Genomic DNA, 16129 nt, shown 5'->3' with positions numbered 1-16129 from the left:
GTTACTATTCTTGGTTTTACCCATTTCCTCTCTGAGTCTAGCAATAAGCTATTTCTTATGCTTGAAAGAGCTCCCCTATTTTACCCACTTCTACTTTTAAAGCAAATATAAGGCTTTAGTTCCTGTTTGAATCATTACCAAGCTTCCTGCTATGCATACCTGAGTTGCTTCTTCAGTTTCCTAAAGAAAGACGGAACAGAAGGATGTGCATAATAATAAAACAAGCTTTCTTAAAAGGAAAATTACTTCCATTAGCTATGCATAATACAAATGTATATAAATAGATAATATCTACACTTTTAACTATCTTTGAAAAAGATATTTTAGACTATAAATCAGTAAAAATATAATCTTTGTTGTACATTTGTTCATTTATTTATCTAAGTAGACCAGGACCTTTAGTTAGAGTGGTGAACAAAAAAGACAGACTGCCCTTAGAGAGCTTAAAGCATAGGAACAATTCTTAAGATTGTTCCAGGAAGATATCCCATGTTCATGGATTGGAAGACAATATAACTGAGATGGCAATACTCTCCAAACTAATCTACAGGTTCGATGCAATCCTATCAAAGTCTCAGCTGCTTTTTTGCATAAATTGACAAGCTGATCCTAAAATTCATTTGGAAATGCAAGGGATCCAGAATCTTGAAAAAGAAGAACGAAGTTGAAAGGCTCACACTTCCTGATTTCAAAACTTACTAGAAAGCTAACAGTAATGAAGACAGTGTGGTACTGGCCTAAGGTTATAGACGTACAGATCAATGGAACAAAAGGGGATAGAATTGAGAGTTCGGAAATAAACCACCACATTTATGGTCAGGTGATTCTCTATGAGGGTGTCAAAACAGTTAAATGGAGAAAGAATACTCTTTTCAATAAATGGTACTGGGACAATTAGATATCCACATGCAAAGCAATGAAGGGACCCCTTCCTTGTATCATGTACAAAAATTAACACAAAATGGATCATAAACCTAAATGTAAGAGCTAAAACTATAAAACCCTTAGAAGAAAACGCAGGAATAGATCTTCCTGACTTTAGGGGAAGCAAAGATTTCTTAGTACAATAACAGCACAAGTGACAAAAGAAAAAAAATAGATAAATTGGACTTCATGAAAAAATAGCTATTGTACTGCAAACCATACCATTAAAGTGAAAAGACAACCCACAGAACAGGAGAAAATTGCAAATCATGTATATGTTAAGAGACTTGATTCAAGAATACATAAAGAACTCTTAAAATTCAATATTAAAAGATGAATAACAATTTACAAATTGGCAAAGGATCTGAATAGACATTTCTCCAAAAGTGATATATGAATGACAAATAAGCACAGGAAAAGATGCTCATATCACAAACTGTCAAGGAAATGCAAATCAAAACCACAATTGAGATACCATTTCACACCTACTAGGATAGATGCAATGAGAAAGATAATTTTTTTTATTATTATTAACATATAATGTATTTGTTTCAGGGGTACAGGTCTGTGATTCATCAGTCTTACACAATACACAGCGCTCACCACAACACATACCCTCCCCAATGTCCATCACCCAGTCACCCCAGCCCCCCAGCCCCCTCCCCTCCAGCAACCCTCAGTTTGTTTCCTGAGATTAAGAGTCTCTCTTATGGTTTGTCTCCCTCTCTGGTTTCATCTTGTTTCATTTAACAGACAAATTTTGACAAGGATACGGAGATATTGGAACCCTTGTACTTTGCCAGTGGAAATTTAAAGTGGTGTAGCCTCTTTGGAAAACAGTTTTGCAGTTCCTCAAAACATTACACTTAGAGTTGCCATACAGCCCAGAAATTCCACTCCTAGGTATATATCCAAGAGAACGGAAAACACATGTCCACACAAAAACTTATAAATGAATGTTCATAGCAGCATTATTTATAATATCCCCGAAGTGGAAACAACCAAAATGTTCATCAGCTAATGAGTGGGAACACAAAATGTACTATGTCTATACAATGGAATATTATTTGCAATAAGAAGGGATGAAGTACTAATACATCTACAACACTGACAGACCTTGAACACATTATGCTGATTGAAAGAAGTCTGGCATATAAAAGATCACATATGGTATGAGTCCATTTATACAAAATGTCCAGAACAGGCATATCTATAGGGACAGAAAGTAGATTTAGTGGTTGCCTAGGCCTGGGGGATTGAGGGTTAGGGACAGATGGGAAATGACTTTTAATGGGTAGGGTAGGGGGTTTCTTTTGGGAGTGATGAAAATATTCTAAAATTAACTCTGATGTTTCTGTTAGTATGTAACTATAGCAAAAACCACTGAATTGTATCCTTTAAATGGGTAAAGTGTATGTTATATGAATTATATCGCAGTAAAACTTTTTTTAAAAAATGTGCTAGAAATCACAATACATTTCCTTTTTTATATATTTAGTGTGCAGTTCTGTGAATTTTAAAACGTGTAGGGTCATGTAACCATAACCATAATCAAGATACAAAGCAGTCCCTTCAACCCCTCAAAATCTCCCTCCTGCTACCCCTTTGTCACACCCTCTCCCCACCCCTAAGCCCTGGAAAATACTGATCAGTTCTCCATCACTGTAATTTTGTCTTTTGGAGAACGCCACATAAGTGGAATCATGTGGTATGTAACCTCTGAGAGTGGCTTCTTTTACTTAGCATAAGGCCTGTGAGATTCATCCAAGTTGCTGTCTGTGTCAATAGTTTGTTCTTTTTCATTGCTGAGTAGTATTCATTATAAGGACATATCGTAGTGTGTTTATCCATTTGCCTATTGAAGGACATTTGAGTTTGCAGTTTTTATGGTAGTTAAGAATTGAGCTGCCTTAAACATGCATATAGAGTTCTCTATTTCTCTAGGGTAAATATTCAGGAGCAGGATTGCTGGGTTGTAGGATAAGTGTTCAAGTTTATTAGAAATTGTCAAACTGTTTTCTAGAGTGGCAGCACCGTTTTGCATTCCCACCAGCAACATATGGGGATTCTAGTGGTGCTGCATCTCTGTCAACACTCCGTGTTGGCAGTATTTTTAATTTTAGCCATCTTAATAGGTATGTAGTGGTATCTCATAGTTGTCTTAATTTGCGTTTACTTAATAGCTAATGATGTTGAGCTTTTTATGTGCTTATTTGTCAATCACATCCTCTTTGGTAAAGTGTCAAAGTTTTCTTGTTTGTTTTTACCAATTTTTAACTTAGGTTGTTTGTTTTGCTGTTGCATTTTGAGAGTTCTCCATATGTTCTGGATACAGTTCTCTTGTTGAGTATGCAACTCGCAAGTAGTTTCTCCTAGTCTGTAGCTTGTCTTTTTATCTCTTAACATTGTCCTTCACAGAGCAAAAGTTTTTACTTTTGCTAAAGTCCAATTTATCAATTTTTCTTCTATGGATTGTGTTTTTAGTACCATAGCTAATTCTGCCTGACCTTAGGTCATGAAGGTTTTTCTTCTATGTTTACTTATAAAAGTTTTATAAGTTTCCATCTAACATTTAGATCTGTGATTCCTTTTAAGTTAACTTTTGTATGAGGTGTGAGATTGAGATTCATATTCTTGCATATGGATGTCCAGTTGTTCCAACACTATTTCTTAAATTTTTTTCCATTATGTATTTTTCATTTTACTCATTACTTTTGGTATTTGCCTTGTTTTATAACCATGTTAACCATGTTAACAACTATTTTGACATCTGATGTTTACTGTTTACTCACCTAACATTTTTAAAAATACATCTTATTATTTTCCTTCTTTCTTTGATTGGCTGTAATATTTGAGTATTTATTGACATACAATATTATATTAGTTTCAGGTGTACAGTATAATGATTCAACAATTATGTACATTATGAAATGCTCACCACAATAAGTGTAGTTACCATCTGATGCCATACAAGGTTTTTTTTACAATATTGCTGACTGTATTTCCTATGCTGTACTTTTCATCCCTATGACTTATTTTTTAACTGGAAGTTTGTACCTCTTAATCCCTGCCACCTGTTTCACTCATCCTCCCACCCCCCTGCCCCTCTGGCAACCACCATTTTGTTCTCTGTATTTATGAATCTATTTCTGTTTGTGTTTTTTTAGATTCCACATATAAGTGAAATCATATGGTATTTGTCTTTCTTTCTCTGACTTGACTTAGCATAATACCCTCTAGGTCTATCCATGTTGTCACAAATGGCACAATATCATTCTTTTTTATGGATGAGTAGTATTCCATTGTACATGTATATACCTCATCTTCTTTATCCATTCACTTAGTGAACACTTGGATTGCTTCTGTGTCTTGGCTGTTGTAGGTAATGCTGCAGTAAACGTAGGAGTGCAGATATCTTTTTAAATAAGTGTTTTCATTTTCTTTGGGTAAATACCCAGTAGTGGAATTACTGGATCATATGGTATTTCTATTTTTAGTTTTTTGAGGACCCTCAATACTGTTTTCCACAGTGGCTGCACCAATTTACATTCCCACCAACAGTGCACAAGTGTTCCCTTTTCTCCATATCCTCCCCAACACTTGTTATTTCTTGTCTTTTTCATACTAGCCATTCTAACAGGAGTAAGGTGATCTCACTGTGGTTTTGATTTGCATTTCCCTGGTGATTAGTGGTGTTGAGCATCTTTTCATGTGTCTGTTGGCCATTTGTATGTCTTCTTTGGAAAAATGTCTATTCAGATCTTCTGCCCATTTTAAAATCAGATAGTTTGTTTTTTGTTATTGAGTTGTATAAGTTCTTTATATATTTTGGATATAAACCCCTTATTGGATATATTATTTGCAGATATCTTCTCCCATTCACTAGGTCACCTTTTCATTTTATTGATGATTTTCTTCACTGTTCAAAAGCTTTTTATTTTGGTGTAGTCCCAATAGTTTATTTTTGCTTTTGTTTCCCTTGCCTAAGGAGACCTATCCATAAACATGTTGCTAAGGTCAGTGTCCATGTAATTACAGCCTATATTTTATTTTAGGAGTTTTATGGTTTCAGGTCTTGTGTGTAAGTCTTTAATCTGTTTCAAGCTAGTTTTTGTGTATGGTGTAAAAAAGTGGCCCACTTTCATTCTTTTGCATGTAGCTGTCCAATTTTCCCAACACCATTTATTGAAGAGACTGTCTTTTCTGCATTGTATATTCTTGCCTCTTTTGTTGTAGATTAATTGACTATATAATCATGGGTTTATTTCTGGATTCTCTATTCTGTTATACTGATGTGTCTGTTTTTGTGCCAGTACCATACTGTTTTCATTACTGTAGCTTTGTAGTATATCTTGAAATCTGGAGTTGTGATACCTCCAGCTTTGTGCTTCTTTCTCAAGTTTGCTTTGTCTCTTTGGGGTCTCTTGTGGTTCTATAGAAATTTTAGAATTTTTTGTTCTAGCTTTGTGAAAAATGCTATTTTTTTTTTTAAAGATTTATTTGAGAGCAAGAGAGAGTGCGAGAGAGAGCGAGCACAAGTAGGGGAAGGGGCAGAGGGAGAGAATCTTCAAGCAGACTCCCTGCTGACCAGGGACCCCGACGTGAGGCTCAATCTCATGACCCATGAGATCGTGACCTGGGCCGGAACCAAGAGTCAGACGCTTAATTGACTGAGCCACCCAGGCGCCCCAAATGCTATTGGTATTTTGATAGGGATTGCATCGAATCTGTAGATTGCTTTGGTAGTATGGGCATTTTAACAATTAATTTAATTAACTTAATAATTCTTCCAATCCGTGAGTATGGTGTATCTTTCCATTTGTGTGATTCAGTTTTGGAAAGTTGTGTTTGAAGGAATTTATTCATTTCTTCTTGGTTACCCAATTTATTGGCATATAATTTTTCATAATATTCTCTTATTACCTTTTATACTTCTGTGTTCCAACACCATTTATGAAAAGGCTGTCCTTCAGGGCACCTGGCTCTCTCAGTCAGTAGAACATGTGACTCTTGAACTCAGGGTTGTAAGTTTGAGCCCCATGTTGGGAGTAGAGATTATGTAAAAGTAAAATCTTTTTTTTTTTTTAAAGGCTATCCTTTCCCTGTTTGTTTTTAGACTTTTATCAAAAATCAATTTGTCGTATCTGTATGGATCTATTTTTAGACTCTCTATTCTAGCCACTATGTATGTATCCCTTAGCTTCTTATTAGGTACAGACACATTTAGGATTGTTATGTCTTGATGGTGAGCTGACCCTATCATTTTTATAACATTTCTCTGTATCCCTGATAATATTCTTTGCTGTGAAGTCTATTTTGTCTGATTAATATCTCAATTCCTTTTTCCTTTTCCCCATCCTAAAGAGTAGGAATTTCATTTTATATAATACCTTTTTATAAGCCAAAAAGCAGAATGCAAGTGGTTCATTACCATATTAATCTCTGATCGCCTCAGATTCACTTATGCGTGGGCTGTGAGGGTGGGGATTCCAGCCTACCACGGCTAGCAGGTAAGGTCATCATAGCAGCATAATTGTTCACATAATAGTTTTTCACAATTATTCGCTTCTCATCCTTAGGGGAGGATTTCACATCTCTACATCGTTGAACTCAGAAATGGCAGTGAGACTTGCTTTCATGGATGAGATAGGAGAAGAATTAACGTGTCAGTTCTGGCTGGCAGCCTGAAGATGCAGCTCATGGTTTACTGTGTGTTTCTTCTCCTTTGCCACGAGCTGGGCAGTGTTGTGGGTATAGGCTGATCCAGTAGCCCGGTTCCTAGAGGAAGGACAACCCAGAGCAGAAGTACAGCCGACCAGGGATGGACACGAGGCATGGAGGAGAAATGAATGTTCCTTGTTATAAGCCACCAAGATTTTAGGGGTGTTTGTTACCACAGCACAGAAACCAAGCCCTGGGCCCGATTTATTCTAGGCCTTTCTCTCATAAACAGGAGCCGAAAAGGGCACTTTCTCTAAATTAGAAGTGAAGAAGTAGTGGAGAAGGTAAGCGCAGCTGACAAATGACTGAACCTGAATGACAAAATGCCCAGCTCTTGGCCCCTTGCCCTCAGTGAGCCACAATTTATGTTGAGCTCCTCTGTCTCAGGCCTCTTCTAGAGTTCAGGGATGTCACTGCCAGTTCCCTTGCAGCAGGGGTGCTGAGTGCTTTAGCTCAGGCCTGTGCCATCTCCTCTAAGACTGCATTGGGCCACTACCATTGACTCCTCATGGCTCTCCCGGTAGCTCCATTGTCTGCAATCGGCCCCATCCTCTTCCGTCATGGCCCCACACCTGTCACCTCAGGAGAGTGGTAGTGGTGCTTCTTATTATAGAGATTTGTCACTAAGATTTATTTTTTCAAGTGACGTACATAGAGAGTTTAGCAGAATAAACAGAAAGGGAAGACTTATTTGAATGAGCAAAATTCAGGCCTTTGCCTTTCCCAGACCTGGGGGTGGAGTGGGTATAGAGTTGCCAGGGTTTTTGTCTCAAACATAACAATGGAATAAATATATTAACTAACAGTATTTACTGTAAAAATAAAAGAAGGCCTCAGGCTTTTTTTTTTCCCTAACAAAATTAATGATGGTTACATTAAGCTAACTTGTAGGTTTCTTCCCCTAACCACCGTCTCCATCTGATTTCCTAAAATAATTATATGAAAAAGTAATGTGAATGAAATCTGTTCAAATAGGTTGATAATATCTAGTTAGCAGTTATTGAGCACTAATTTGTGCTAGACATAGTCCAAAATGCTTGATTTGAATTTACTCCTATAATCCTCACAAACAACCCTATGAGGTCTAGGTACTGTTCTAATCTGCATTAGGTAGACGGAGACACGGAAGTAATTTGCTCCAGGTCAGCTGGACGGTGGTAGAGCTTTTTACACAGGCAGTCCGTTTCCAGAACCTTTGCTCTTAAACACGATACACTGAAGGTTATGTGTGGGTATCCATAGAATTAAATTATATTTTTAAAAGATTGGAAAGCAGCATATGGTTAAAATGATTGTATCTGAGGCCACAGGCTTAGCCTGAACAGATCTACCCACTTGCCTCCTGCTGTCTGCAGTTTGCTTGTTTCTGTTTAGCTTGTAAAATTTGCATCTGCTGCGAAGGCCTTTTGCTCCCCCTCCACTTATATAGCTAATGCAAGTAAAAGACCACAGAGCTCTAAGGAGATGTACCTGTTGGCTGGGTCACAGAAGCCAGTGAGTGGGATTGCAGGTGGTGCAGGATAAGCCCCCTGGGCAGGGGGAGGAGCATGCAAAGGCAAAACCACTTGGCTTGGCCTTAGAGGAAGGGACAGCAGACCAGCCATCTCGACAGACTGTCTCCCAGTCTGTGCTCTTTTCAGTTGTTCTGAATTGCATCAAAATGGAAACTCCCACATCTTCCAGCACAACACATTTTTTTTTTTAAAGATTTTATTTATTTGAGAGAGAGCACATGAGAGGGGGGAGGGTCAGAGGGAGAAGCAGACTCCCTGCCGAGCAGGGAGCCCAATGCGGACTCGATCAAGGGACTCCAGGATCATGACCTGAGCCGAAGGCAGTCGCTTAACCAACTGAGCCACCCAGGCGCCCCAACACATTCTTTTTTATAGACTTAAAGAGAGAAGCAAGTCTTAGCGAGGGCTGCCATAACAAATACCACAGACCAGGGGCTTAAACAGCAGAGATTTATTTCTCACAGTTCTGGAGGTTGGGAAGTCCGAGCTCAGGGGGCCAGCGTGGCCAGGTTCTGGTGAGGGCCCTCTTCCCGGTTGTAGACAGGCGGCTTCTTGTTGCAACCTCACAGGGCAGAGAGAGAACAAGCTAGCATTCTGACCTCTTCATATAAGGACACTAGGTCCCCTTTGTGAGGGCTCTACCCTCATGACCTAATCGCCTCCCAAAGGCCCCACCTTCGAATAGCATCACAATGGGAATTAGATTTCAACGTATGAATATGGAGGAGACAGGGGTGTCCTGGTGGCTCAATTGTTTAAGTGTCCGACACTTGATCTCAGCTCAGATCTTGATCTCAGAGTTGTGACTTCACGCCCCGCACTGGGCTCCACACGTGGAGCCTACTTAAAAAAAATAAAAAATAAAATAAAATGAATATGGGGACACACAAACATTCAGTCCATAACAGTAAGTATTCCTTTCACTGAGTGCAGTAGCACGCCAAGTTAACATGGTTTGGGTATGGAGTTGTGAATGTGGGGATCTCCAAAATACCTAGACTGTGTCTCTATAGTGGAACGAGGGGTTCAGGCATTCTAGCTCTGGGTGGGGATAAACTAATCCAATTAAACAGTTAAGCCCGAACTGAAGAATCAAAGAAGTAACTTTCAGTTAACAGGACAGTGACATTTCATAATCCAAACCACACTTGGCACTATGTGTAAGCGGTCACTGCTGTGTCATTGGAAGGCTGTTTGTCTCAGTGGACTCACGGTTAATGGGTACGCCAGGAAGGGGCTGATTTCTTTCCCTGGATCTCCTGATGAGTTGCTGTCCTGGGATTAGTCAACTGGCCTCAGAACAGTTCCAGTTGTTGGTGCATAGTGATTTTCTTAAAAACACCAGTCGTCCACTGTTGGAATAAGACACTCAGTCATTTCTAGACTTCAGTTCTAGACTTTAAAATGATTGATTTGTAATTCTTGGCTATGGAACGGTGTCAAAATACAGAATGCTATTGCCCCTGAGGGCAGTATCAGTTGAGTTTTAGATGTTTTTGAAGAGGGCATAGGTTAGTTAAAGGAGAAAGTCAAATATTTAATGCCTTATGTGGGACCATTTGAAACTATGCCAATGTTTTTTTTACCTAATATCCATGGCAGTATCACTTTGAAAGGACCCAACTTTTTTCATGAGCCTTCTTGTGAATAATTAAGAACGCTTTTGATTAATTTTGTTTAAGCTGGCAAGGCTCTGTATTTTATTAGATGTTTTTTATTAGGTACATATTTCTTTGCGTATTTTCAGGAAAAGTCAACAAGGCTTTATCTTTATGTGACTCTCTTTCTACCTTACCCATTTTATTTCTAGGCACAGATTTTATTAGCACTGGCTTTTAAGAAAAATAGCTTTACTGGGATATAATTTACTTATCATATAATTCATCTATTTAAAGTAAACAATGTAATGATTGTTAATATATTCATAGAGTTGTGCATCATCAACACAATCAATTTTGGAACAATTAGATCACCCCCAGAAAGGAAGAAACCTGTTAACAGTCACTCACTCCCCACTTCCTCCCATCCTCCCCCCAACCCCAGCCCTAGACAACCACTAATCTACTTTCTGTCTCTACAGATTTGCCTATTCCAGACATTTCTTATAAATGGAATCATGCAATGTGCGGTCCTCTGTGACCAGCTTTTTTTACTCAGCATAGTGTTTGCAAGGCTCACGCGTGCTGTAGCATATATTAGTACTTCTTTCCTTTTTATTGCCGAATAATATTTCGTTGTTTGTGTAGACCACATTTTTTTTTTTAAAGATTTTATTTATTTATTTGACAGAGAAAGACACAGCGAGAGAAGGAACACAAGCAGGGGGCGTGGGAGAGGGAGAAGCAGGCTTCCCGCTGAGCAGGGAGCCTGATACGGGGCTCGATCCCAGGACCCTGGGATCATGACCTGAGCCGAAGGCAGACGCTTAACGACTGAGCCACCCAGGCGCCCCTGTATAGACCACATTTTGTTCATTCATCAATTGATGGGCATTTGGGTTGTTTCCACTTTGGAGTTATTATGAATAATGCTGTTACGAATATTGTGTATACTTTTTTGGTGTGAAGATCTGGCTTTTTAGTTACTCAGCTGCCCTTTTAAATATCATAGCTAAATAGGACCCCCAATGTCCTCTTGCTTAGTGCCTCCTTTTTATTTTTATTTTTTTTAAGATTTTTTATTTATTTATTTGAGAGAGAGAGAATGAGAGAGAGCGAGTACATGAGAGGGGGGAGGGTCAGAGGGAGAAGCAGGCCCCCCGCCAAGCAGGGAGCCCGATGTGGGACTCGATCCCGGGACTCCAGGATCATGACCTGAGCCGAAGGCAGTCGCTTAACCAACTGAGCCACCCAGGCGCCCTTAGTGCCTCCTTTTTAGGCACATGAAGTGTCTGGATCACAGACAAGGCAGTGGAGGCCCAGTTAGGGTAGGCAGCTTCCCTGGGCGCGTAGAGCTAGACTGGTGGAGTGGGACCCTGGATCCGGGTCTCTCGCTCCCAGGTTCAGCGCTTCACCAACTGGTGTGGAAACATGAAGGCAGAAGAAGACCTAAAGCCTTCAGTGCACAGATTTGTAAAAGTCTTGTAGGCTTTTTCTGTTTGCTGTTTCTTCTGTTTGTCACAATAGTACGATCTGGTTTGAAAGCAAAAGAACAAGAACATCAGAGTTAGAAGGTTCCTTAGAGACTTTCTAGTCTAATATTGCCTTTATACAGATGAAGAAACCAAAGCCCAGAAATGCTGTTGGGGGCAGAGCAGGGACTAGAACTCCGATTTCTACTTTTCACCCCAGCCCTCCTTGTGCCTCCTAAGGGTGAGCATTCATTTGTCAAGAGCTGGGTGAGGGTTGTGCTGAGTCATTTTGTGTTTCTTCTCTAATAGAATCCCGTCACAGGGCTGCTGTCGGCCAGTCACGAGCAGAAGGATGCCTGGGTGCGGGATAACATCTACAGCATTCTGGCCGTGTGGGGCCTGGGCATGGCCTACCGCAAGAATGCTGACCGTGATGAGGACAAGGCCAAAGCCTACGAGTTGGAGCAGGTAATGTTGACTGGCAGCCATGTCTTGGCTGCTCAGCGCCTTTTCCTTAAACTGAGAAGCCTGGAAGCAGCTGTGCAGAACAGTTTGGTGTAGGCATCACCTCCATTTCTGCTATAGAGTATTTTAGGGAGGTGCTTAGGTGGTCTCCTTGATCGTTCTCTTTGAGCTTTTTTTCCCTCCTTAAAAAAACAACCCAAATCACACTATTCTGAAAAGGAAAAGAAAGCATCCAAATTTCTAACTAGCTACATTTCTCTCACACATGCTCTGTCAATTTTATATATACTTATATACAAAAGGTCATTATAAACTAATCGATTGTTTTTAAAGAGTCAGCACACCAGAAATATACATTCCGAAGTGTAGTAGTCTGAAGTAGTCAGGTTGAAAGGGTATTTATCCAAACAGTATTGCTATTTCTTAAAACATTTTTGGTATTTCCCTTAGAAATTCCTTTTTAGTCTGAACCATTCCAAAGCAGTCTTATGAATTTATAGTCAGTCACCCTTTCATTTTGAATCACATTGGTGTTGTCCAGTATTCATGCCTATGTTACCGTATGGCACAATGAAGTCTTTTTATTGATTTCCAAATTCAGAAACCAACATAGTCAGCGAAGCAAAGATTGGCCATCATTGAGTATGTAAGAAAATAATCTGCCCTTGAGCACAGGAGGTATTTTCAGAGTATTTTGAGTGATAACGTTGAAGTAGGGAGCATTGGCAAAGAACAGCGTAGTTCTCTTAGCATGAGAGCCTTTGGGATTTATGTTTGATTCGTATGTTCCTTACTGGCTCTCCCAGCCAGTGGATTATCAGGTTCAAGGAGAGTTCTTATAGCCCAATCAGTGTGTTACAGCAACCAAAGTGGGCAGGGGTGACAGACAGCCTTGATGGCCGTAGCGAAACTAGCAGAGGAAGCCGGTCTGTGGGAGCAAGGGAAGGACAGTTTGGATTTGACGAGACACGCTGAGTGTAAGGTGATAAAATCACCAAGTCTTGGAGGTAAGGCAAGAGGTCGTTTTAAAACATGCCTACAGCAAGCACTTGCACGCTCCTCCAAGAAGTTGGATGGTTATTCCATAAGTGACTCATTCTTTAGCAGTATAATAATTTAATGTGGATGTTCATCAAACTTCCCATCCCCCTTTGAGACAAAATCGAAGTAGAGCTTGCCTGGCTACACACACGTGTGCCTGCACACACCCCGTACCTCAGCTCTGTCAGCGTTTTCTGACGCAGGCTACAGTCGACTAGATGTGTTGCGCTATGACTGACGGTAGTGAGGCACGAACAGGCCACACTGTTGTGTTGAGTGTGGTTAATAACTAAAGAGAGACCTTTCCCTTGATTATGGAGGACAACACAGGATCTTCCCATGATCCTCAGGAGGGCTGCCATTGCCTTTGGGGTGTACAGTTATTCATTGTGTGAGACTGTCACGCGCATCGCAGGACCCTTAGGCTCCCTGGGCCCTACTCACTAGATGCCGGTAAGCCCCGCCTTCATCATGGTGACAATAAAAATGCCTCCAGCCCCACATTTCCAGATGTCCCTCCACCCCTAGGGGATGGGAAGTCACCCCCAGTTGGGAAGCACCGTGCTTCTTCATAATGGAAAATAACTTTGAGGGGAAGTCAGTGGACAAATATTTGTGCTGTACACTGTAGGAAATGTTAGTTATACCTTATTATGAGGTAACATTTTCTGCCTCAAAAGAGTTTATGTCCTAAAGTGAGATTGTATTCTAGAATCCTAGGATTTTAGAGGCAGAAGGATCTGAAGGATGATTCATTACAGATTTTTCTCTGGTAATTAACTTTCATGGCCTTTCACTCTATTCTTCCCCTGCAGACCATGTACATTCTACAAGAGAATGGTCCTGGGTGGGGGGGACCTTCTTTCAGCTGGGCTACTTCGACCCACAGAATATCCCATTCTGTAGCCACTTGTGAATTAGTTTTATATGGTTTTTAATAGGATGGATTAAGACCAGTCTTTTGATGGGTCTGAATTTCAGAGGAAGTGGGAGGCAATATAACGTATTGACTAAGAGCTCAAACTCTGGAGTCAGATCCCTCGGTGTGGGCTCTGTCCTTGCTCCACCCCCTGCCGCGGGAGACTTTAGCAATGTTGCCTCATCTCTCTCAGCCTCAGGTTTCTTATCTATAAAGTAGGCTAATAATAACATGTGCCTCATAAGGTTGTTGCAAGAATTAGACAGAATCCAATCCAGGTCAAGGGTTTCGTACAGTGCCTGGACAGAAGGTCTGATTATCATAGTACTATTGTTATTATTCATAATGATAATAGTTGGTTGCAATACATACTATTAAGAAACCTTGGCAGCTACTTGCATTTTGTAAGAACTTTACTCAATAGCCCTGTGATGGTGTCACAAATGGCTCTTTCGGCGAAGTAGCATTCCTTTGGGGCAAGCATGGCGGACTTAATTCATCTTTGGCATAACAAAAAAAATAAATAAATAAAGAATTGTGACATCAAAATTAATCCTCAGGGTACTAGGCTTATAAAAATTGTCTTGCTAAAATACCAGTGAGGAGTCACTGGATTTTGGAACTGAAGGTGCCATCTGGTCCAAGCCCTTTATTTGAGATAAATTACTGTATCAAGATTTTCTTTCTTTATGATGGCATGGCGATAATCTCAACAGTCAGAATGCTTGTATATGCTCAGGCTGTGCCTTCTCAGGGAGGTCTGTGGGCAGCCCTGGCTTACAGGCCATGTGGTGAGGAGGTGGTTTTCAAGGAGCAGGGAAGCTGGCCTTGTCACTGATCCCACTTTCTTTCCACAGAACGTGGTGAAACTGATGCGGGGTCTTCTCCAGTGCATGATGAGACAGGTAGGCAGAAAAAGACAAAAGTGTTTTCAGGTCATCTGAGTGGCATTTTGTCACTTTCATGGTGACAGCTAACATTCCTAAAGCATTTTGAGCTTCTCACGTGGAAGAGAAATTGAAAATACTTGGCTTACTTTGTCCTTTCAATTATCTTCAGTAATCTTATCATACTATAGAACCACAGACTCAAAGGACCCTGTTTCTCACAATCTCTTTTGAAAGGAGAGCATGCCCTTTTTTTAAACGGGGATGAAATCATTGTTTTTAAAAGCCACTCTCGGACAGCCATGTAGTATTGTTTCTTCTGTTGAGTTTATATATAGAGGGGTTTCTTTTCATTTGAGTTGAAATGCTTGAGTGTTTAAGACTTGACAGTACTGTCTACTGGCATTTCAGTGGGGGGAGGGGGGTAAATAAAATAATGCATTGAGCTCGTACTATGCACAGAACCTCATTATGGGATCTGCACAGGTTCCAAAATGAATGATACTGTCCCCACCCTTCAGCAGCATGTGCCTGGTTACTCTTCAAAGCCCTAGTTCCTCTTTTCCTTCTGACATAAGGAAACAAGAAGCTGAAGTTTAAACAGGTCCTCTTTCTTCCCTCTCTCTCTCGCTGAGCGCCTACCATGCGTCACAGCTCCGGCTGGGCATATGCACACAAGGAAAACCCTTTGGCTTGACCCGTCGCCCTGTAGAGCTTGTTAAAATCCCCCTGGGCTGGGCCACATCTGGTGTGGACAGGGAGAATCCCCCACACAGCCCCTCCGTGTGGTGCCGCCTTCCATCTCTCTGGCTCCCAGAGGTAGCAGCTAAGAGGTCTAAGAGCAAGAGATTGACCCTGGGTGTGGCCTCTGCCGGCCGTGAAGCCCTTAACCGTGTGGAGCCGGCTTGCTCTCTCCCGCAGGTGGATAAAGTGGAGAAGTTCAAGCACACTCAGAGTACCAAAGACAGCTTGCACGCCAAGTACAACACGGCCACCTGCAGCACTGTGGTGGGCGACGACCAGTGGGGCCACCTCCAGGTGGATGCCACCTCCCTCTTCCTCCTGTTCCTGGCCCAGATGACTGCCTCTGGTGAGCCAGGGCCCTTGGAGCCCATTGTACAGGGAGTGACAATCCAGAAGGGAGCAGGGAGGGGCAGGCATTGATCCAAATTCCAAATAAGTTATTTCTGTAAAGAAAAAGCATGCATGTTTATAATATCACGTACATTGACTCAGTGACCTGCCAATGGCCAGCCTTCTGAGGACCTATAGGACAAAGGGCTGTCGAGCCAGCTCTGGTAGCATCTCTCTGGTTGATCCCAAAGCTGGCTTGGCCCCTTCACCTTTTCCTCTCACTTCCCTCTTCTAGACACACCCTCATTCACCTGAATTATATTCAAACAACATAATTTCTAGAACTTGGCAGTCTGCCCAGAGTGGTCAGTCAGTCCATAGCCTCCATGCTGGGAGTGGGCCAAAAACTCCCTGACTGTGAGCATTGTTCCTCAGCCCAAGCTGTTGGCTTCCATGGCAGCTTGGGACACCAGGCCTCCTGAGCTCCAGACTGTAGCGTGTTTCTGCTAACAAA

The 16129-nt window shown here is 41.1% G+C and overlaps 1 protein-coding gene across 10 annotated transcripts in view; it reads left to right on the top strand.

The window, feature by feature from the left end:
• The window catches only part of PHKA2 (phosphorylase kinase regulatory subunit alpha 2), a 75991-nt gene that overhangs the window by 14159 nt on the left and 45703 nt on the right, over positions 1–16129 (top strand). For 9 of the 10 annotated variants that reach the window (XR_008506071.2, XR_010406054.1, XR_008506070.2 and 6 more), the window contains 3 exons: positions 11539–11697; positions 14512–14559; positions 15463–15631. Coding sequence is in view for 7 of the 10 variants with exons in the window: in XM_045875527.3 (XP_045731483.1) it covers positions 11539–11697; positions 14512–14559; positions 15463–15631 (376 nt within the window). In the remaining 3 variants the exon portion in view is untranslated. Of the gene's footprint in view, positions 1–11538; positions 11698–14511; positions 14560–15424; positions 15632–16129 lie in introns of all 10 variants that reach the window. The other variant, XM_064573840.1, reaches the window with a different exon arrangement.

Source organism: Mirounga angustirostris, unplaced genomic scaffold (genome assembly GCF_029215605.1).
Source record: "Mirounga angustirostris isolate CCGP_5_RB_7025 unplaced genomic scaffold, mMirAng1.0.hap1 SCAF_11, whole genome shotgun sequence".
NCBI lineage: Eukaryota > Metazoa > Chordata > Mammalia > Carnivora > Phocidae > Mirounga > Mirounga angustirostris.
This window is presented reverse-complemented; position numbering and strand designations above follow the sequence as displayed.